The 24182-nt window shown below is 38.8% G+C and overlaps 1 protein-coding gene across 2 annotated transcripts in view; it reads left to right on the top strand.

Annotated features, from left to right (window-relative positions):
• Positions 1–24182, top strand: part of TRIM33 (tripartite motif containing 33) — a 146851-nt gene that overhangs the window by 65784 nt on the left and 56885 nt on the right. For both annotated transcript variants that reach the window (XM_065898214.1, XM_065898215.1), the window contains exons 2-4: positions 7428–7546; positions 7965–8109; positions 8273–8405. In XM_065898214.1, the coding sequence (XP_065754286.1) occupies positions 7428–7546; positions 7965–8109; positions 8273–8405 (397 nt within the window). The remainder of the gene's footprint in view (positions 1–7427; positions 7547–7964; positions 8110–8272; positions 8406–24182) is intronic.

Raw genomic sequence — 24182 nt, 5'->3', positions numbered from 1 at the left:
CAACACTGGTTCTTTTTGTCATTTTACACAGATACCATGTTTGTTTTTTTAATGACAGGATTTTTATTTTTATTTTTTAAATTTTTGGCCATGCAGCACGGCATGCAGGGAACTGATCTCAATTCCCCAACCAGGATCAAACCTATTCCCCCTGCAGTGGAAGCCAGAGTCTTAACCACTGGACCACCAGGGAAGTCTTGACATGTTAATACTAGGCCAAAGCACAAAACGTTTAGTGCATAAACCAGTTTCTATTTTAAGATCTAGCATTTTTATTGTCTTTTATCTTAGTTTGTACCACTTTTACCCAGTACTCTATCCCAGTGTAGATTGTTTAACTTGATGAACAAAATCAAAAGTGATTTCTGACCAGATTTATGGGGGACATAAACATTTATATCATCAAAGTGTTTGCATAACCAGGAGTGCAATAATAAATATGAAAATGCCTATTTCATTTAGAAAATAAGCTTGCTGCATCTATTTTTTTGAATTTTATTTTTATTTTCTTATACAGAAGGTTCTTATTAGTTACCCATTTTATACATGTTAGTGTATACATGTCAATCCGATCTCCCAATTCATCACCGCCCACCCCCCACCCCGCCACTTTACCCCTTGGTGTCCATATATTTGTTCTCTACATCTGTGTCTCTATTTCTGCCCTGCAAACCAGTTCATCTGTACCATTTTTTCTAGGTTCCACATATATGCTTTAATATACGATATTTGTTTTTCTCTTTCTGAGTTAACTTCATTCTGTATGACCTCTAGATACATCCACGTCCCTACAAATGACCAAATTTCGTTCCTTTTTATGGCTGAGTAATATTGTATTGTATATATGTACCACATCTTCTTTATCCATTTGTCTGTCAGTGGGCATTTAGGTTGCTTCCATGACTTGGCTGTTGTAAATAGTGCTGCAGTGAATATTGGGGTGCATGTGTCTTTTTGAATTATGGTTTTCTCTGGGTATATGCCCAGTAGTGGGATTGCTGGGTCATATGGTAATTCTATTTTTAGTTTTTTAAGGAACCTCCGTACTGTTCTTCATAGTGGCTGTATCAATTTACATTCCCACCAACAGTGCAAGAGGGTTCCCTTTTCTCCACACCCTCTCCAGCATTTGTTGTTTTTAGATTTTCTGATGATGCCCATTCTAACTGGTGTGAGGTGATACCTCATTGTAGTTTTGATTTGCATTTCTCTAATAGTTAGTGATTTTGAGCAGCTTTTCATGTGCTTCTTGGCCATCTGTCTGTCTTCTTTGGAGAGTTGTCTATTGAGGTTTTCTGCCCTTTTTTTTTTTTTTTTTTTTTTTGCGGTACGCAGGCCTCTCACTGTTGCGGCCTCTCCCGTTGCAGAGCACAGGCTCCGGACACACAGGCTCAGCGGCCATGGCTCATGGGCCTAGCCGCTCCGTGGCATGTGGGATCTTCCCAGATAGGGGCAGGAACCCGGGTCCCCTGCATCGGCAGGCAGACTCTCAACCACTGTGCCACCAGGGAAGCCCCCTCTGCCCATTTTTTGATTGGGTTGTTTGTTTTTTTAATATTGACCTGCATGAGCTGTTTATATATTTGGGACACTAATCGTTTGTCCGTTGATTAGTTTGCAAATGTTTGCTCCTATTCTGAGGGTTGTCTTTTTGTCTTGTTTTTATTTCTTTTGCAAAAGCTTTTAAGTTTCATTAGGTCCCATTTGTTTATTTTTGTTTTTATTTCCATTTCTCTAGGAGGTGGATCAAAAAATATCTTGTTTTGATTTATGTCAAAGAGTATTCCTCCTATGTTTTCCTCTAAGAGTTTTATAGTGTCCAGTCTTACATTTAGGTCTCTAATCCATTTTGAGTTTGTTTTTGTGTATGGTGTATGGTGTTAGGGAGTGTTCTAATTTCATTCTTTTACATGTAGCTTTCCAGTTTTCCCAGCACCACTTATTGGAGAGACTGTCTTTTCTTGTGTATCCTTGCTTCCTTTGTCGTAGATTAGTTGACCATAGGTGCACGGGTTTATCTGTGGGTTTTCCATCCTGTTCCACTGATCTATATTTCTGTTTTTGTGCCAGTACCATACTGTATTGATTACTGTAGCTTTGAGTATAGTTTGAAGTCAGGGAGTCTGATTCCTCCAGCTCCGTTTTTATTCCCTCAAGACTGCTTTGTCTATTCGGGGTCTTTTGTGTCTCCATACAAATTTTAAGATGTTTTGTTCTAGTTCTGTAAAAAGTGCCATTGGTAATTTAATAGGGATTTCATTGAATCTGTAGAATGCTTTGGGTAGTATAGTCATTTTCACAATATTGATTCTTCCAATCCAAGAACATGGCATATCTCTCCATCTGTTTGTATGATCTTTAATTTCTTTCATCAGTGTCTTATAGTTTTCTGCATACAGGTCTTTTGTCTCCTTAGGTAGGTTTATGCCTAGGTATTTTATTCTTTTTGTTGCAGTGGTAAATGGGAGTGTTTCCTGAAGTTCTCTTTCAGATTTTTCATCATTAGTGTATAACAATGCAAGAGTTTTCTGTGCATTTATTTTGTATCCTACAACTTTACCAAACTCATTGATTTAGCTCTAGTAGTTTTCTGGTGGCATCTTTAGGATTCTCTTTGTATAGTATCACGTCATCTGCAAAGAGTAACAATTTTACTTCTTCTTTTCCAATTTGGATTCCTTTTATTTCTTTTTCTTCTCTGATTGCTGTGGCTAAAACTTCCAAAGTTATGTTGAATAATAGTGGCAAGAGTGGGCAATCTTGTCTTGTTCCTGATCTTAGAAGAAATGGCTTCAGTTTTTCACCACTGAGAATGATGTTGGCTGTGTGTTTGTCATATATGGTCTTTATTATGTTGAGGTAAGTTCCCTCTCTGCCTACTTTCTGGAGGGTTTTTATCATAAATGGGTGTTGAATTTTGTCGAAAGCTTTTTGTGCATCTATTGAGATGATCATATGGTTTTTATTCTCCAGTTTGTTAATATGGTGTATCACATTGATGTGCGTATATTGAAGAATCCTTGCATCCCTGGGATAAATCTCACTTGATCATGGTGTATGATCCTTTTAATGTGTTGTTGGATTCTGTTTGCTAGTATTTTGTTGAGGATTTTTGCATCTATATTCATCAGTGATATGGTTTGTAATTTTCTTTTTTTGTAGTATCTTTGTCTGGTTTTGGTATCAGGATGATGGTGACTTCATAGAATGAGTTTGGGAGTGTTCCTCCCTCTGCAATTTTTTGGAAGAGTTTGAGAAGGGATGGGTGTTAGCTTTTCTCTAAATGTTTGATAGAATTCACCTGTGAAGCCATCTGGTCTGGACTTTGTTGAAAGATTTCTAATCACAGTTTCAATTTCATTACTTGTGATTGGTCTGTTCATAGTTTCTATTTCTTCCTGGTTCAGTCTTGGAAGGTTATACCTTTCTAAGAATTAGTCCATTTCTTCCAGGTTGTCCATTTTACTGGCATAGAGTGGCTTGCAGTAGTCTCTCAGGATGCTTTGTATTTCTGTGGTATCTGTTGTAACTTTTCCTTTTTCATTTCTGAGTCCTCTCCCTCTTTTTCTAGATGAGTCTGGCTAATGGTTTATCGATTTTGTTTACCTTCTCAAAGAACCAGCTTTTGGTTTTATTGATCTTTGCTATTGTTTTCTTTGTTTCTATTTCATTTATTTCTGCTGTGATCTTTATGATTTCTTTCCTTCTGCTAACTTTGGGTTTTGTTTGTTCTTCTTTCTGTAGTTCCTTTAGGTGTAAGGTTAGATTGTTTTTTTGAGGTATTTCTTGTTTCTTGAGGTAGGCTTGTATAGTTATAATCTTCCCTCTTAGAAGTGCTTTTGCTGCATCCCATAGGTTTTGGATCGTCTTATTTTCATTGTCATTTGTCTCTAGGTATTTTTTTATGTCCTCTTTGATTTCTTCAGTGATCTCTTGGTTATTTAGTAACATATTGTTTATACTCCATGTGTTTGTGTTTTTTACGTCTTTTTCCCTGTAATTGATTTCTCATCTCATAGCGTTGTGGTCAGAAAAGATGCTTGATATGGTTTCAATTTTCTTTAATTTATTGTGGCTTGATTTGTGACCCAAGATGTGATCTATCCTGGAGAATGTTCTGTGCACACTTGAGAACAAAGTGTAATCTGCTGTTTTGGAATGCCCTATAAATATTAGTTAAATCTATCTGGTCTGTTGGGTCATTTAAAGCTTCTGTTTCCTTATTTATTTTCATTTTGGATGATCTGTCCATTGGTGTAAGTGAGGTATTAAAGTCCCCCATTATTATTGTGTTACTGTCGATTTCCTCTTTTATAGCTGTTAGCAGTTGCCTTATGTATTGAGGTGCTCCTGTGTTGGGAGCATATATATTTATAATGGTTATATCTTCTTCTTGGATTGATCCCTTGATAATTATGTAGTGTTCTTCATTGTCTCTTGTAACATTCTTTATTTTAAAGTCTCTTTAATTTGATATGAGTATTGCTACTTCAGCTTTCCTTTGATTTCCATTTGCATGGAATATCTTTTTCCATCCCCTCACTTTCAGTCTGAATGTGTCCCTGGGTCTGAAGTGGGTCTCTTGTAGACAGCATATATATGGGTCTTGTTTTTCTGTCCATTCAGCAAGCCTGTGTCTTTTGGTTGGAGCATTTAGTCCATTCACATTAAAGGTAGTTATCGATATGTATGTTCCTATTACCATTTTTTTAATTGTTATGGGTTTGCTTTTGTAGGTCCTTTTCTAGTGTTTCCCACTTAGAGATGTTCCTTTAGCATTTGTTGTAGAGTTGGTTTAGTGGTGTTGAATTCTCTTAGCTTTTGCTTGTCTCTAAAGCTTTTGATTACTCCATGGAATCTAAATGAGATCCTTGCTGGGTAGAGTAATCTTGGTTGTAGGTTCTTCCCTTTCATCACTTTAAGTATGTCATGCCACTCCCTTCTGGCTTGTAGAGTTTCTGCTGAGAAATCAGCTATTAACCTCATGGGAGTTCCCTTGTATATTATTTGTCGTTTTTCCCTTGTTGCTTTCAATAATTTGTCTTTAATTTTTATCAATTTGATTACTATGTGTCTCGGCATGTTTCTCCTTGGGTTTATCCTGCCTGGGACTCTCTGCGCTTCCTGGACTTGGGTGGCTATTTCCTTTCCCATTTTAGGGAAGTTTTCAACTATAATCTCTTGAAATATTTTCTCAGGTCCTTTCTCTCTCTCTTCTCCTTCTGGGACCCCTATAATGCGAATGTTGTTGCATTTAATGTTGTCCCCAAGGTCTCTTAGGATGTCTTCATTTCTTTTCATTCTTTTTTCTTTATTCTATTCCTCAGCAGTGAATTCCACCATTCTGTCTTCCAGGTCACTTATCTGTTCTTCTGCCTCATTTATTCTGCTGTTGATTCCTTCTAGTGTTTTTTTCATTTTAGTTATTGTTCATCTCTGTTTTTTGTTCTTTAATTCTTCTAGGTCTTTGTTACACATTTCTTGCATCTTCTTGATCTTTGTCTCCATTCTTTTTCTGAGGTCCTGGTTCATCTTCACTATCGTTATTCTGAATTCTTTTTCTGGAAGGCTGCCTGTCTCCATTTAGTTGTTTTTCTGGGGTTTTATCTTGTTCCTTCATGTGGTACATAGCCCTCTTCCTTTTCATCTTGTCTGTCTTTCTGTGAATGTGGTTTTTGTTCCGCAGGCTGCAGGATTGTAGTTTTTCTTGCTTCTACTGTCTGCCCTCTGGATGCTTGCTGCATCTTTAATGTCTTTACTAGTGGATGACAATGAGTAGTTGATAGAAAAAAAAGAACTATATACTTAAATTATGGTAGCGCATCCATCACAGGTTAATCTAGAAATGAAGTTTCTATAGAAACAGGAAATGTTTTAACAAGGAAAAAAAGTTCCCTCATTCAAACCTCTTTGAAGTGGTAATGGCTGCAAACTTGCAGCATTTAGAAAACTATGCTGTCAACAAGCTGTGTCTTACGAACCTATATTAAGAAATCCAGAAAGCAGATGAAAGTGGATTCTTCAAAATTTTAGTAAAACTACTGATAACCAAAGATTTCAAAGGAAATATAGCACATAACTCAAGCATAAATCAAGGTGGAGAGCATGGAGAATTTTTGATTTCCTAAATTTTCAAAAATTTTATCATTGCACATACAGGAATTCTCCCGTATTTTAATTTTAGAAGTTTCAAAGAAAATGGAGTGGATTACATACACATGTGAATGCCCACACAAACACGTGCAGACACACACACACACACAATGTAAGTAGAGTATATAGTTCCTTCTTCCCACCACCTAAGTCTCACTACCACTGAGCTGTACCTCCTGTATGCACAGCTCTTTGGACTGTTTATAGCTTTGTCTTTGTATGGTGCTTCCTATAGTTGTGCATAGTATAAACTGTAAAAATTATATCCTAGTCTTGAACCCTTTCTTAAAAGCAAGGATTGAGTCATGCTATGTTCTCAATTTTATGGCTGACATATAGTAGTCAGTTTGTTGTGTTGACTGTGATGCTATTTTACAGTTAAGTTTAACTTCCATATGTTAACCTCAGCAGGTTTATTCGTTCTGATAGATGCTAGAACACTAGCAGGTTACGTCACAGATGATCTTTCTTCCCACATTAGCATGAATTCAAGTAGTTCTGAACAAAGTCAGAATTTATAAGTTGATAGATTGTGTATTTCTATTTCTGCTGTAACAGAATTGCCATAAACTTTTGTCTTAAAACAACATACATTTTATTTTCTTATTGTTCTTGAAGGCTGAAGTGTGAAATCAGTTTTACTGTGTTAGAGTCAAAGTGTCGGCAGGTCTTGTTCCTTCTGGAGGCTCTGAGGAGAGAATAGATTTTCTTTTTCTTTTTCTTTTTTTCCAGCTTATAGTAGCCACCTGCATTCCTTGGCTGTGTCTCTGTTTCCAAAGCACATTATTCTAATCTCTGCTTTCATTGTCAATTGCCTTCTCCTCTTCTGTAGTCTAATCTTCTTCTGCCTCCATCTTGTTAGATCACTTGTGATGACATTTATGGCCTATCAAATAATCCAGGACAGTATACCCATCTCAAGATCCTTAATTTAATCACCCTCGCAAACTCTCCTTTGCTGTATAAAGTGACACAGGTTTTCCAAGCATTACGACCTAGGTATCTTTGGGGGCCGTTATTACAACCACATAGTGTAATAACGAAGCACCTTAAAGTTTTTTTGCATATTAATGCTTATTTTCTCTTCCTAAATAAGGTATCATTTTTCCCCAATGTAATAACTTAGTGGAATAACTTATTTTACTCAGCTCTTAATGCTCATTTCTTTGTTCTTGTCTATGATATATGAATGAGTAGTTCCCATGTAGGCATCGTGTACAATTTCTTTATTTTTTCTGAAGAATATTTCTTAATGTTGTTGTTTTGTGTTGTAGTTGGTGTAATACGGTGCCCAGTATGCCGCCAAGAATGCAGACAGATAGACCTTGTGGATAATTATTTTGTGAAAGATACATCTGAAGCTCCTAGCAGTTCTGATGAGAAATCAGAACAGGTATGCTTCTCAATTTTTCTTTATATTCCTATCTTGATATGAAAATATGAATTATAAGAAAACATTCTTGAATTGTTACATAATTTAGGGTAGTTATGCCTTAGTTTCATCTTTCAAATTGAAAATGAAGGATATCTTTATTCTACACCCTTAGACCTGGTTAAATGAGATTAAAAGTCATTACTTAAAGATTCAAATCTTGTATAGATTTTGTGTTCTGAGACTTTTTTTTACCTACCTGAATGTTTGATCTGGAAGGGAAAGGATTTTGTTGAAGAGAAATGGATAACAAAATAATTTTATTCTAGGTACAGTGAATTAGTATATTTGAGAGCAAGTTAGAAAGTTTTCACCTTTTTGTTTTGTGGATCTATATTTTGTAAATTTAATGTAGCTTAGTATTTATTTCCTCCTTTAGGTATGTACTAGTTGTGAAGACAATGCAAGTGCAGTTGGCTTTTGTGTAGAATGTGGAGAGTGGCTATGTAAGACATGTATTGAAGCACATCAAAGAGTAAAATTCACTAAAGATCACTTGATCAGGAAGAAAGAAGATGTCTCAGGTAAGATAGAAGCAGTTTTAATGATTACTATTAATCTCCCTCTTTTGCCTCTATAGCATTTCTACTTATCTTTATAAGCTTTTGATGCCAATATCAGTAAGAATTTAGAAAGTTAGACAAAAATTTTGTTTAGTTTAAAAATATGTGTTTTATTTTACTGCAGAGTCTGTTGGAGCATCTGGTCAGCGCCCTGTTTTCTGCCCTGTACACAAACAAGAACAGTTGAAACTTTTCTGTGAAACATGTGATAGGCTGACATGTAGAGACTGTCAGCTATTGGAACACAAAGAACATAGGTACAGAAGTCATAATTGCTTATCAAGAAATATTATAAAAAGTTCTTATAAAATTATTTTTCCTAAAGCAAGTATTCTGTAATTTTGTTAGCATTTTAAAATTATCAGTTTTGTGTTTTATGTCTTAGACAAGATATATTTTTGATAAATTATTTAATGGTTTCCATATTCATACCTAATTGTTTTATGAATATTTGTTGAAAATGTATCAGTACATGGATTTGGGTTGCAAGAATGGAGTTATATTATTTCTTTGTATGCAACGCCTCTGGTTCAAATACACTTTTTTTCAAGTGTTCTATGGGATTTAGGCTCTGGGCTGTTGTCTTAAAAGGTAATATTTCCATGGGTGTGGCTAAGTGATACCCATTTTAACATCAAAGCATAAATATACTGCTTTCATATTGGATATACAGTTTGTAGAAAAACTAGGGATTTATAAGCATCTAAGTAGCATAATTAATAATTCATTAATACATAGCTTTGTCTTTCACCCTTCTTTTACCCTCAGGATACAATAGTATTCACTTATCACCAGCCTGTTACATCTGGAAAGTACTGAAATTTCTAGTCAGGTGTTAAGTTTGATTAACCACACTTAAATATTTGTTTTTTAACTCTAGGATGTCTTAGAGCTTTTAGTTCATTAGAGCCATTGGAATTTTTTGGAATCCTCTAAAAGAAGGGGATACATTAATTCTGTTCACTAACAAGTATTGCATCTGTAGTTTGTGCCAGGCAGTTTTCCTAATGGTGCATGTTTGTTTAATTCACACCAACCACCCATGCAGTGTTGGTACTGATATCCTGACTGTTTTAAAGGTGAGCGAGAGTTCTTACAGAAAGCTTTAGTAATCTGTACAAGGTGTCCCCATAAGTGGTAGAGCCAGGATTTGAACTCCAGATCTATTTTAGCCCATATGCTCATTTTCTCCCATGTGGTATTCAGAATATAGAATACAGTGTATGGAATCTTTCAAACTTGACCTCATAGGGGTAATGCTCTTTTTTCTTTTCCAAGCCACCTCTTACTGTTTTACAGAACATTTGTGTAGAAATGCTACTTTAAACTTTTGTATCCTTTGTTACAAAATGTCTCATCTTACTTATGAATTGGCTAATGTTTTGCTTGAGGTGACTAATCTTGTGAATGCCTTCACCTGAGGTCCAAATCTTACCCTTGTCTTGTAATCTCAGTAAGACATTAAATTACTTTCTCACAGCTGCAGTCAGGTCTTTGAGCATTTAGATTTCTTATGGCTTTTTACATTGATGGTGCGAAACAGAAAGAATAGGAACGTGGCATCCTTTATCCTGTGAACAAGTAGCTTCAGCCACTTCTCTCAAAGTTAAACCATGTTCCATTCTTCCCTTTTCTTCACCACTTTCCTTTACTACTCATATCCAACTCCTAATTATCTCTTGAATGTTCTTCCCTTTACTTTCGTTTTTTCACACTGTGATTTTCCTGGCTAGACTATGGCAGAACCAATGGCACTGGACTTAAAAGCCTAGGTTCCTGTTACTACAATACATTTACAACTAGTCTCCCTAGTTGTAAACTAGTTTTGAGTTTTATATTGTCAAATTAATTCTGTCCACATTGCTGCCAGTATCATTTGGCTAACATGTAGTTAAGCCCCACCCACCCCCTTTAAAAACACTCTTCAAAGATACCGCATAGTCAAAGTTTAAAGTGTTCATTATTGAGTCTTACCAGATTCTTTCTCTTTATCATCTGTACAAAAGTTAGGAAACAGTCCACAAGACCACCCTCTCTTCTAATACCAGCTGCAGAGTTCAGTAAAAACCCAAACAGGGGATAACAGCATGCAGTCCACCACATTAATATGATTTGTTATTACTTATACCTTCAGTTAGAGTGGTGGCCTTGTAAACAGGATGCTTTCTGTTCACCTTGGAACCACCATCCATAAACCAAGCAGCTCTTTGTTAGCTAATAGACTTTATAGAGCACCACCTATGTGATCATAGCATTCAGCAGCTCCTCTGGTGGTTCAGAAGTTATATTTAGAGGAAAAGAGGCCAGCTACCTGCTCATAAATACAATAAATACTTCTTTGTATCCTCCTGGTCGCATGTTCCTGCACAGACCATCTCTGTTTATGTGGAACGCTTCTGGGCCTTGCCTTCGTCATTAGAGTGTTCCCCTGTCACCCAAGACATTATGAGTATTTCAGGTTTCATGGTTATTTTGTGTCCTTCAGTCATAGAGTCAGTCTCAGTGCTGAATGGCAAGCTAGTAATTTTCTCTTAAATGACATAAATTTTACCATGGTATCCAGAACTTCTCTGGTCCAAAATCCTGGTGGGTCTCTGCTGAGTGGCACTGAGAGGTTTTTGCCATACATTTCAATCTGCGTAGGTACGTGTTGCTGACACTTCCAAAATCATGTCCGAGTGTGGATCACAGGGGCCCAAAAGCATCATGAGAAAGACTGCTTTTTGCAGTTCAGGCAGTGGCTGCCTTTGTTCAGGCCCCCGTTCAAATATGACCTTCTTTTGGGTAGTTGTATAGATTGGTGCTGGTAATATTCCCAGATATGGAGGGTGTGTTCTTTAAAATTCAAATATACCAACCAAATGTTGGCTTCTTAGTTCTAGGGGTAGGTGGCAGAAGCAGTTTTTTTTTTTCACCTTTGGAATGTCATGGGTGGCTCCTGCCTAGGTTATTCCTAAGAATTTCACCAGTTTGGACAGGTCCTTGGACCTTTGCTATATTTAGCAACAGCTTCTGTTGGTCATGTGTGTCGCCATTGCATCTGAGTCAGTCTTACCTTCATCTTTAGTTTCTGATATTATCATGAAATTAATATAGTATAGTTTTACACTCAGGACCTGCATCAAGTCTAAATCTCTTCTAAACAAATCATACCAGTAAGCCGGTGAATTGAAATAACCCTGTGGCAGTATAGTAAACATAAATTAGGGTCCTTCCACATCAAGGAAAATTGCTGTTTGGCTCTTTTTCAGAGTTAGAAAAAAAAATTTACATGTTCAGTCACTGAGTGCCACTCTTCTTTAGTCTGCTGTATATATTTTTTGTATTGTTGAAACCATATCAAGGACTGCTGATGCTATGGTGGCACTACTTTATTCAAACTTTAATAGTCTGCTGTTACTCTTGATGAAACATTTACTTTTTTTCTTGATGAAACTACACATGGTTATTGTACAAAGAATTCATTGATACTAGCACTCCAGCTTCTAATTTGTCATTAAAGTTGTAATCTCATTTTATCCATCAGGTATCCTATACTGTCTCAGGTCTACAACTTCTGTGGACTTGGACAGTTCTGTTTTTTTAAAAAAATATTTATTTATGTATGTATTTTGCTGTGCCAGGTCTTAGTTGTGGCACGTGGGATCTTCAAGTTGCGACATGCGGGATCTTTAGTAGCGGCATGCAAACTCTTAGTTGCGGCATGTGGGATCTAGTTCCTTACCCAGGGATCGAACCCGGGCCCCCTGCATTGGGAACGTGGAGTCTTAGCCACCAGACCACCAGGGAAGTCCCTGGACTTGGACAGTTTTAGTGATTTCCATGTACCATGTCTAATCAAGACTCGCCTGAAGGTGAACCTGTATGTCTTCTGTTTTACAGTACCAGTCAGACACAATATCCATTCCAGTGACATAGTCACATAAAGGAGAGATGTAACTACTTCACATAAAGTCTGTTCATATATTCCAACTTTCATCACCTTAATCCTATCAACCATCCCTCTCCTCCCAATCTAACCTTAGCTCCCATTAGGTCTTCAGCAGGTTTTAGAATCATAGCACATTGGGCCCCCATGTCAGGGAGTCCCGGAACTGTCTCTTATCCACCCCCTGGCTATTTTACCCACACAAGTGCATATTGCCTTGTGTTTTCCAGCTGGGGTTGAGCCAGAAAACCCTGGCCTCTCGAGCTTCAGTTTTCAGGTTGATTGATCCATGGAATCGTTGCTCCAGGCAGTACAAGGTCAGGTTTCTCATTGTCATCTTTGCCCCCCAGCTTTTAAAATTTCTTCATACTGGGGTAAATACAACAGTTGTTTAATGCCTTTTAATGTTGGGGACCAGCAGTGGCTCTCATTGGTCCACCCAACCTCCCAAGAGTGCTACGTTAATACCTTTGTTTCAACATCATCATTGTCTGCTTTATTCACTACCTTCCCCCCTCCCTTTTCTTTTTTTTTTTTTTGTTGTTTTTGTTTTTGTTTTTTATGGTATGCGGACCTCTCACTGTTGTGGCCTCTCCCGTTGCGGAGCACAGGCTCTGGACACACAGGCTCAGCAGCCATGGCTCACGGGCCCAGCCGCTCCGTGGCATGTGGGATCTTCCCAGACCGGGGCACGAATCCGTGTCCCCTGCATCGGCAGGCGTCCTCTCAACCACAGCGCCACCAGGGAAGCCCCCCGCCCCTTCCCTTTTTAACAGCCACCTGAAGATTTACATCCTGCTGGGATAAATCCCTTGACTCTCCCCTTTGTCTTTCCCTATTTTCTCATGAATCACTAGTTTTCTTAACATCTGTAAGGCCCATAAAGCTGAGACAAATCTAATAAGGCTTCTCAGATTATTGCTAGGTTTTGCAGCAGTAAAATTACATGGGGGTGCCCATGTACAAGGGTCCCCCTTAATCACATTATTTACCTTGATCTTAGTAGGAGGCATACTCAGTAGATGAACATCCTGCTCTGCATAATGCTCATCTGGCGTGGCTTGCGTGTGAGAAGCATATCAGCCAATTCTTCTGGGGAGTTCTATTTGGCATTTATAGGAGAAGGACAGTCGCCTGTCTGAGGGTAAAAAAAACCTCACAGGGGCTTTTATCCAGTCCACCAAGCTAGCTGTCCCCTCAGGAATCACCTGCTGTGTATCTAGGTTATGTATAGCCATCTGTGGTTCCATAGTGAGCTGTGGGTCCTCCATCAGCTCAAACATTGCTGTTCTATTCTGCAGCATTCAAAATCAACAATACTGCCTCTAAGTAATCAGTCACTCTTACAATATTTTAGTAAAGGTTTTTTTCAGGAAGCATACAATGTCAATCCACAAAATGAGATAATTCCTTAGCATTGTAAACTCTCGTTTCATTAGTTTCTTGATTTTGTCTTTCCTCAACCCGGACTACTTTGTGACTGAAGTCATAGAGGTGCTGTCTATTTTCCCAGCATAATTTTCCCCTTTGGAATGCTAGTGGCTGTAGCTCAGACTGGCTGAAATCTAAACTTTGCCCAGTGTCAGGATCTGTCCCAATACACTCTTTATTTTAGCTGCTACAGATAACAATAACCAAGGAATTGTTTCATTACCTTGTTTCTTGTTAGTTTGCATTTCCTTGTTTATCCAGGGAGTCAACTCCTAGGGAGTTGGAGCTACAGTTTCTAAGTTCTTTCTGTTGGTAACTTTTACCTCTAATAACTGCAGCTGTAGTTCCATACCATGAGTGACTAGATAGTCATCCAGGAATCAAAGGTTCATAACCCTTGTCATCTTTTCCTTCCTCTTCCCAACCAGAAGTTTCAGTGAGTCAGGATGGTTCTAGTGAATCTCACGTTTGAGGCCAACTATGAAGTTAGGGAACAATTCACAGGCCTCCCTCACTTCTGACACCCAGTTGCAGAATTTGGGGGTCCCCAAAACCATTTGCGCTTCCTTTTTTTTTTTTTAATTTATTCATTCTCACTTCTGACACCAGTTGCAAGTTAGGATTTCTTAAGACTACCCTCAGATTCAGTAATTTCTTAGAACGCACTGAAAGATGTATACTGACAGTTAACATTTATTACAGTGAAAGGATACAGATTAAAATCATCCAATGGAAAGACACAGAGCAGAGTAGTCTAGGAGAGTTCTAAATGTGGAACTTCCATTTGTGTCTTCTCAGTGGAATTCTTTTTTTTTTGTTTAATCTTTATTTATTCATCCATTTATATTGGCTGCGCTGAGTCCCAGCTGTCGTGCATGGGATCTTCAGTTGTGGCATGCCAACCCTTAGCTGCGGCATGCGTGCAGGGTCTAGTTCCCTGACCAGGGATCGAACCCGCGACTCCAGTGCTAGGAGCAGGGAGTCCCACCCACTGGACCACCAGGGAAGCCCCCTCAGTGGAATTCTTAATGTAGTTAACTCCTCCTAGCAATAATGTGTGACAATATGAAGAGAATATTGCCAACCATCGAGGCTTGCATGAGCCTTGGTGTCCAGAATTTTTTTTGGAACTCTGTCATGTAGATGTAGTTCACTGGCCACATGATTGACTGGTTTCCAGCCCCTCCTGAGGTTGAGCTGACTGTGTGACCTGAAGACTCTACCAGAAATCATATCATTACCATATGGCCTAAGGCCTCAAGTAAACAAAGATACTTTTGTCAGACAGTACATTTCAAGGGCTTAAGACGCCCTCCCAGCGGCTGAGGGCAAAGGCCAAACTTCTCTTTGGGCAAGGTTAAATTCTTTAGTACACAATCTGTTATCTCCTATTTGTACTCTTACAGTAGGTAACCCCCTGTTTTAAACTTCTCTGCCTTTACAAATACTATTTCTTAACTTAACAGTACACTGTCAGGAGAACTATTTCTAAAAGCCAGTTTACTTGTGTCTTGTCTTCCCTAACACTTTCGTTCCATCTTACCCACCCCGTTTCCCTGTCTGGACTTCAGGCCTTTTAGGGCTAGTTCTTTAAGGGACTTAGCTTCTCACATGCTTATTGATCAAGTCGGGTTTCCCACCTCTTCTTGAGTCACTCATGCAATTATGATAATATGTATTTTCTTAGAAAATCCCAGCAGTTAGTAGAGGTTTTAAAAACATACTTGTGGGCTTCCCTGATGGTGCAGTGGTTAAAAATCCACCTGCTATTGCAGGGGACACGGGTTCAAACCCTGGTCTGGGAAGATCCCACATGCTGTGGAGCAGCTAATCCCGTGCGCCACAACTACTAAGCCTGCGCTCTAGGCCCCGCGAGCCATAACTACTGAGCCCATGTGTCGCAACTACTGAAGCCCACGCGCCTAGAGCCTGTGCTCCACAACAAGAGAAGCCACCACAATGAGAAGCCCACGCACCACAACAAAGAGTAGCCCCTGCTCGCTGCAATTAGAGAAAGCCCACGCACAGCAACGAAGACCCAACGCAGCCAAAAATAAATAAATAATTTTTTTAAAAAGCCATTAAGAAAAGTTCAAAAATAAATAAAAAAAAGAAAAACATACTTGCTTAGAAATAGACCATAAATATTTTACAAAAATCTGTGTTTCTATCTCTTTCTTGTTTATAATGTTGAATAGCTGAGTTTATTTCCTTATTCTTTATTAGCCTAGCCATAGATTTGAGTCTCTTCTTGGTCATTTTATTTTATTTTTTAAAGATTTTTTTGTTGTGGACCATTTTTAAAGTCATTACTGAATTTGTTACAATATTGCTCTGTTTTATATTTTGGTTTTTTGGCTGCGAGGCATGTGGGATCTTAGCTCCCTGACCAGGGATCAAACGTGCACCCCCTACATTGAAAGGTGAATTCTTAACCACTGGACCTAGGGAAGTCCCTATTGGTCATTTTAGTGATCCAGTTTTTGAAATTGTTTATTCTTTTTTTAAGTATTCTAACTCTCACAGTTCTCTTTTATTTTATTTATTTATTTATTTTTGCTGTACGTGGGCCTCTCACTGCTGTGGCCTCTCCCGCTGCAGAGCACAGGCTCCGGACGCGCAGGCTCAGTGGCCATGACTCACGGGCTCCGTGGCATGTGGGATCCTCCTGGACCGGGGCACGAACCCATGTCCCCTGCATCGGCAGGCAGACTCTCAACCACTGCGCCACCAGGGAAGCCCTTTTATTTTTATTCTTTGCTTAGCTTAATTTCATTGTACTTCTTTTAGGTTCTTATGCTGAATCTTGACTTTATCAAAAAGATGTGAATTTTTCATTTATTTATTTATTTATTATTTATTTATCTATCTATCTATTGCTGCATCAGGTCTCATTGCTGCGCACGGGCTTTCTCTAGTTGCAGCGAGTGGGGGCTATTCTTCATTGTGGTGTGTGGGCTTCTTATTGCAGTGGATTCTCTTGTTGCAGAGCGCAGGCTCTAGGCACACAGGCTTCAGTAGTTGTGGCACGTGGGCTCAGTAGTTGTGGCTCACAGGCTTTAGAGCACAGGCTCAGTAGTTGTGGCGCACGGGCTTAGTTGCTCCGCAGCATGTGGGATCTTCCCGGACCAGGGCTCAAACCCGTCCGCTGCATTGGCAGGAGGATTCTTAACCACTGAGCCACCAGGGAAGCCTGTGAATTTTTCTTTGATTAAAATTTAGCCTCATTCCAGAATCATTATTGACTTACCTCCTCTATATAAGAATTTTGGGTCCCCTGCCACCCACCCACCCTTTTAAAGGTGATTGTTGCATAGTATAGTGATACAGATAATGAACTTTGGTGTGTGTGTGTGCGGGTGTGTATCTTCAAATGGAGAATATGTAGTACCTTCCTTATAAGATGGCTGTGAGGATTGAGTTGAGAATTGTACCTGTAAAGTGCTTAAGACAGTAAGGGCTCAATAATAGTCTGTTACATTTCATTTATTTATGGCCATGCTGGGGGGCTTGTGGGAATTCCCTGACCAGGGGTTGAACCTGGACCCTCAGCAGTGAAAGCCCTGAGTCCTAACTACTGGACCACCAGGGAATTCCCTATTTCTTTTTGTTTTTTAAAAAAAAACACTTTATTGAGATCTTTGGTTTTCTTTATGGCCTTGTAAATTGTTTTCAAAAAGGAAAACATCTATAGAACTTTATGAAATTTTGTACCTCAAAGCACTTCATGATTTCTAGCTAAACCAAGGCATTATCCCTCCTCCTTCTAGTAATTCTCTTCACAGTACATGAATAAAAAATGTATAGACTTATAAAGGACAAGAATGAGAGAAGAGACACCAATGGAGGTTTCAGTTAATTTTTCAAAACCAGGGAAATTGATTGAATATTTGTTGGATCTGATGATTTACCTAGTAGAGTTGAGCCAACTACAACCCAAGGGCATGCAAATGAGCTATAAAGGAAGCTACTTGATTTATTTCCTAGAAACCTATGGTGGCTCAGGATCTAGAGGTGATAGGTATCACAAAAGTTGGGCTTATTCTCTGGATAAGTAAAATCAGAGGCCCTGGACTTGGGGTTATTAGGTCTAGATTGAGGGTGGGGATGAGGTACTTGGCTGAAATTGGGGAGATTAAAGGATCAATCTGCACACTAAACTGTGAGACATTCACTTACCTCGACTTGCTTCCAGATTGCCAGTAGTGAACTTTTCCATTTCACTATTCTTGCCTACTCTGCTGTCTGGAATTAGAGGCTTTGTCACTCTCTGGAGAAAGTGAATAATTAGAAGAGGCCTCCTAATGTTGCAATTTGGGGTTCATTTCTTTTTTTTTTTTTGGGGGGTTCATTTCTGATGAAAAAGATTGCCTTACGGTGAACCCCATCAGTTCATAAGTTCTGCTCTCTCTCTCACACATGATTCTGAGCAGTTTTAAAGTATATTTAGGGACTTCCTTGGTCATCCAGTGGCTAAGACTCCCCATTCCCAGTGCAGGGGGCCTGGGTTTGATCCCTGTTCAGGAAACTAGATCCCACATGCCTCAACTAAGAGTTTGCATGTCGAAATGAAGATCCTTTGTGCCGCAACTAAGACCCATTGCAGCCAAATAAATAAGTAAATACTGACATATTAAAGTATATTTAAATATAAAAGGATATGAATGGATGGAAGGATCATCTGACATTTGATGAGAGCCACTGTCATATGCCATCCATTGTGGGATAGTTGAGAATTCTCAACTTCTCTCTCTTGTCTGGCTTCAGATATAGAGACTGTAAAATCTAAGTATTTCCTTTCTCAGCATTCCTGGCATTAGGGTACCTCTGATCCACAGTTTATGCCGCCAAAATAGAAAAAGAATTCTGTTTAGAGGGTGATTTTCAGAAAGTTTTTACCTTCCTGACAAAAGGGACAGATGTTGCTGGTGTCATCCATCTTCCTCCTTTTTCCTTCCTTGAATTTGGATGTGATGCCTGGAATTCTGACACCATTATATACTCATGAGGATAAAGCCAAGATCATCTCAGTGATTCTAACTTTGATGTTGTTAAACTAACACCATCAACTGCCTACATTTGGTCTTGTTATATGAGCCACTATTAGTCCCTACAGCTGTACCTGTTTCTGATTGACACAGCTGCCCTCATGAAAAGACATAACATAATACGAGGGCAAAAGGAAGTGTGAAATAAAAATTATGATGTTCTGAAAAATGGCAAGCTATTGGTCACAAATTAAGGATAGAATCTCCACAAAAGAAGTAATTAAAGGGACTTCCCCAGAAGTCAGGTGGTTAAGACTCCACACTTCTGCTTCTACTTCAGGGGGTGCAGGTCTGATCCCTGGTCGGGTTTGATACCTGTTCAGGGAGCTAAGATCCCACATGCCGAGCAATGTGGCACCCCCCCAAAAAAAAAAAATTAAAATAAGAAGGAGCTCTTGGAAGTATGATAGGTGAAAAAAACCAATAGGTTTGGTAGATAAATTCTATTTAGTCTCCTAGAAAATAAAACAAAAAGATTTTTAAAAGATTTAAAAATTACAAGAGATCAACTGCCAGCTAGTACAAATTATAGAAAAAGAAATGAAAGAAATTATCAAATAAATAATACAAGAAATTCTCCTACAAACCTAGAATTGCCAATCTGAAATGACCCATTTAATGCCCAGTATGCTGATAGTAAAAGGCTTCTATCAAAGCTGTGTATCATCATCATAAGATGACGATATGCTATGGGTTAAAATGAAGATCAGCAGAGTTTCCAAAGAATCGAAGTAGGTAACCTGCAATGAAATGGAAATCTAAATATGATCTTTAAAAATAGCAATATTAGGAGGTAGAAGATGGTGGAACTGTAACTTCAAAAGTTGGGGGGGTGATAAAAAAAAATAAAAAGTTGTGGGGCGAGAGGGAAAGATTTTCAACCTAGAATTCTATATCTAAACTTAATCAGTGTGAGAGTAAGATGTAAACATTTTTCAGCATGCAAGGATTCAGAAACTGCCTCCCATACACCTCTTTCTGGAGAGCTGTTAGAGAATGTGATCCACAGAAATGTTAATAAGCCAAGAAAGTGAATGGGAATGCCCAGAATGACAGCTGTGCAGGAGCTAGTTTAGACTGAAGCATGAGGACTAAGGACCCCATTAAGGATGTCTCCAGGAAAAAAATGGAACCACTTCTATTAAATTTGTTATATTAGGTCATTTGAAAAATAATATTGACAAGTTTTTGACATACCTGATGGAACATGAGAAACATTAGGAATCAATACATTGAGAATTAAGTCAATATGCCAAAAGAAAAAAAGTTCAAGAAAAGAAATCACTCTTATTATACTCCTTGGCTCATCGTTGGACAGTGTTTACAATCATTTATTAATTCAACAAATAGTTGCATGCTTATTGAGTTCCAGGCATGGTATATTTCTGTGAACAACGTAAAGTCACTGTCCCCAAAGACTTAATTTTTCATGGTAGAGTCAAACAAATAGTGAATATATCAGATGGTAATTGTCATAGAGAAAAATAAAGCTGGGAATTTGGAACAGAGCATGTGAGCCTGCAGGTTTGTAGGTTTTTATTTTAAATTAGAGTGGTTTCAAAAAGCTTCAGTGATGAAGTGGGATTTGAGTAGAGACTGAAGGAAGAATGGGAGCAGGCCTTGCTTAAATTTGGCAGTGAGGAGCATGCTTCAGGTAGAGAGAAAGCAAGTGCAAAGGGCCAGAGATAGTAGCATATTTGACGTCTTTGAGTAACTGTATGGTCTGAGTGCAGTTAACAAGGGGAAGATTGCTATCAGATGAGTTCAGGGGCAGGAAGGGCCAAATTATTTAGTGATTTGTAGGTTATGGTAAGAATGTTGCTTTTTACTCTGAGTCAGATGCTCAAGCTTTTGAGCGGTGGAATAATTTGATTGTTTTAAAAAGGATCGCACTAGCTCTAGTGAGAGATTAAAGAAAGAGCAAGGACAGAATCACAAGATTAAGTTAGGAGGTTGTTCTTAATAATTTTGGCAAGAAATAATGGTGGTTTAGACTAACACTAGAGATATAAAGATATAATCCAGTTCTAAATATATTTTGAACTTGATGCCTGAAAAAGATAATGTGGATTTGCTGATATATGGGTTGTATGAGATACCAATAACACCAAGAGTTGTGGCTTTCAGTTTACCAAGAATAATGGAAGATTAGGATTGAATTTACTGAGGTGTGGAAGACTGTGGGAAGACATTGTTAGGTGTATTTAGGGAGTTGATAGTTAAGTTTTGGCCATATTAAATTTGAGATCTTGTAGTAATATAACTGACTATTTTATGATAAAATCAGATTGGGCTTGATAGAAGTAGGGAGGATGGTGGTATATGTTGAATTCTTAACTGTGTTTAATTGATAAAGCTATATAATAAAGGCCTATCATTTTGGAAGGCATCCCATAGACCTTCTGCCCCCATCATCACAGATTGGAGAAGGTCCTCACACTCAGTGTACCTTCTCAGAACTTCTCTGTTCCCTTCACTCTGTCATCATGAGGCAAGATGTAACATATACATTTGGAGTGAGTTTGTGTCTCCCAAAATGAGGGTCATGACTAAACCTTCGCATTCTAAGACCACACAATTCTGACTCTTCTATCCTCATCTGGAGTGAAGATGTGGTTGACTTGCTAGAACTAGAATTTCTTCTCCATTAACAGATTAAAAGAGAAAGCCCTAGGCCCCACCCCTGTTTACCACCAGTATTTGCAATTTCTCCATTATTATCTGCTTTAAATCTGCTAGGACTAATGTACTTTATCCCTGTTTGTCATCCAAGAAAAGCCCCACACTCCCAGGTCTCCCCTCATCTGCCATGCTTTAATTCCCATAAGGCTCCCACGTGGCAGTTTCTGCTACTTTGTTCTCTGTGATTCCTGGTTTGTCATCAGCAGGATTTCTATATCCTCAACCTCTTTTTTGATCCCTTTCTGTACCTCCTTTACTATAATGGAAACAGGGCTCTAGGACATTGCTTCCTCTGCAGTCTTTTTAACTGGTGGCTGGTTTTTTTTTTTGCGGTACGCGGGCCTCTCACTGTTGTGGCCTCTCCCGTTGTGGAGCACAGGCTCCGGACGCGCAGGCTCAGCGGCCATGGCTAATGGGCCCAGCTGCTCTGCGGCATGTGGGATCTTCCCGGACCGGGACACGAACCCGTGTCCCCTGCATCGGCAGGCGGACTCTCAACCACTGTGCCACCAGGGAAGCCCCATGGCTGTTTTTTCTTTGACATCCTATGTATTACTAGGCCTGGAGATGTGAGGTAGGTCTTCTCTTTGCTATTTTTTAGACTATTCTTCCTCCTTCCTCCCTGAAAAATCTCTAAATGTAGTGCTATCATTCTTGTCCCTCATTGATACTGTCACATAAAACCCTTGGGTCATTCCACTTTATCTCTTACAGATTTTAGTTCCTAACTCAGTGGCAATCTGTGGTATTCTATTATTGTCTTAATTCCTGGCAATTTTAATATACTTAGATTTGATCCTTCTGACACTCTGGTCTTTGTTTTTTGAACTCCTTTCTAAGGTTTATGCCCTCTACATTGCCACTCACACCTGAGACCATATACTAGACCTTGGCATTTCCAATAGTTATGTTCAGTTTTAAGCATTCCTCTTTGTAAACACATATCCCATCATTCTAGCTCATTCTGCTCAGTACCAGACTTCAGTTATTCACCATACAGTGACTTATTTTAATCCATTGATTGTACTACCCTTTCACTTTACCTCATTTCTTTATGTTCTCATTTAACCCATTTTCAGTTTAATTTAATGGCTAATCATTTTCACTCCCTTGCTTTTAGCCTTGGCTCCCATATCCCACTTGGTTGAACTCCCTTGGCGAAACCACCATCCTGATTAAACTCAACTTCCATCATGCTTCGCTTATGCAGTGGAATATCACAGGAGAAAAAACACATAATGACACCAGCTGGTCTCACTCTCAGTTCATGACCACTTAGCCTCAGATAGACCCTAATGTTGCCTGGCAATCGTGCTGTGCATTCACACCTTTTCTGTCTTAAATGTCCAACTTTCACCCTCTATTCTCACTCCCAAATATTCGTATTGCTTCTTACTTTATTGAGAAAAATGAAACAATCAAAAGAGTACTTGTGCAGACTCCCTCTACCACATTTACTTTTCTGCAAACACTTGTACCCACATTTCTACATTTCTGTCTTATCTTAATTAAACTCTCTTCCTCTATAAAGCCATTTGCTCCAATTAATACACACTTAGATTCCATCTCATTTTATGTAGCTGGGGACATTGCTTCAGCAGTTTGGCCTTTTCTCTGCCGGTTTCAGTTTTTTTCAGTCTATAGCAGTCACTCCCATCAGTATTTCAATATTCTGCTATTTTTTCTTCCATCTTTAAAATGAAGGAAAACACAAGACTTTCTCTTTAACCTACTTTCCCTGCTAACAACGGCCCCTATTGCTCCTTGCAGCAAAACTTTTTGAAAGTATTGCTTGTAATCATGGTCTCCATTTTCTCCTGTCCCATTCTCTTAAATATACATATTTGACTATCATCATTCTCCCAGCAGTGTTCTTTTCAAGGTCACAAATAACCATTGCATTACTAAACCTAGAGGTCATTTCTGTCATCATCTTATATATTAGCAGCATTTGACATGGCTGATCATTCCCTTAATACGTTTCATTTACTTCGCTACCAGGAGACCACATTCTTTCAGTTTTCCTTTTACCACGCTGATTACTTCTTCTCAGTCTCATTTGCTCATTTTTCTGGATTCCTAATTTTGAATGTGCCAGGCCTTACTCCATGATCTACAACTACAGTCTTATGGCTTTAAATACCATCCATATGCTGGTGATGTTCAAATTCCTATTTCTGGCTTAGTACTGTCTCCTGAACTTTCAGATTTGTCTGTTCTACAGACTGTAACATCTCTACGTGAGTGTCTGCTTTCTCATATAATACAGTAAACCCTTTAACAGCACGGGTTTGAATTGTGTGGGTCCACTTATATGTGGATTCTTTTCACTAAATACATACTACAGTGCTACACAATCCAAGGTTGGTTGAATCCGCAGATGTGGAATCATGGATGAGAAGGTCAACTGAAAAGTCATACTTGGATTTTTGACTGCACGGTCAGTTGGGATCTCTAACCTCTGCATTGTTCACGGGTCAACTGTTTATCCAAAATTGAACTGATACCTTCTCCCAACCTTTTTCACTGGCAGCCTTGCCCCATCTCAATTTGTTGCAATTGCATTTTTTTTGTTGCATAGGCCAGAAATCTTGGCATCATCCTTGACCACTGTTTTCTCATACCCAACCCCAAACATATCAGAACATCTTTTTGGCTCCACCTTTAAAATATATCCCCAAATCCCACAACTTCTACTACCTCATTGCTGTTAGCTCCATTGCTACTAGCCTGGTCTCAGCCACCATCATTTCTTGTATGGATTACTACAGTAGTCTCCTAAATCCTCCCCATGCTTCTAATATTATCCCTCATCAGTTTACTAGAGATTCGGTTTACTAGAGATTTACTTTGAGATTCACTAGAGTGAATCTCAAATCAGACTGTGTCACTTCCCTGCCCAAAAGTAGTGGTTCTCTTGTTCAATAAGAGTAAAAGTCAGATTC

This window comes from Phocoena phocoena, chromosome 1 (assembly GCF_963924675.1).
Source record: "Phocoena phocoena chromosome 1, mPhoPho1.1, whole genome shotgun sequence".
Taxonomy (NCBI): Eukaryota; Metazoa; Chordata; class Mammalia; order Artiodactyla; family Phocoenidae; genus Phocoena; species Phocoena phocoena.
This window is presented reverse-complemented; position numbering and strand designations above follow the sequence as displayed.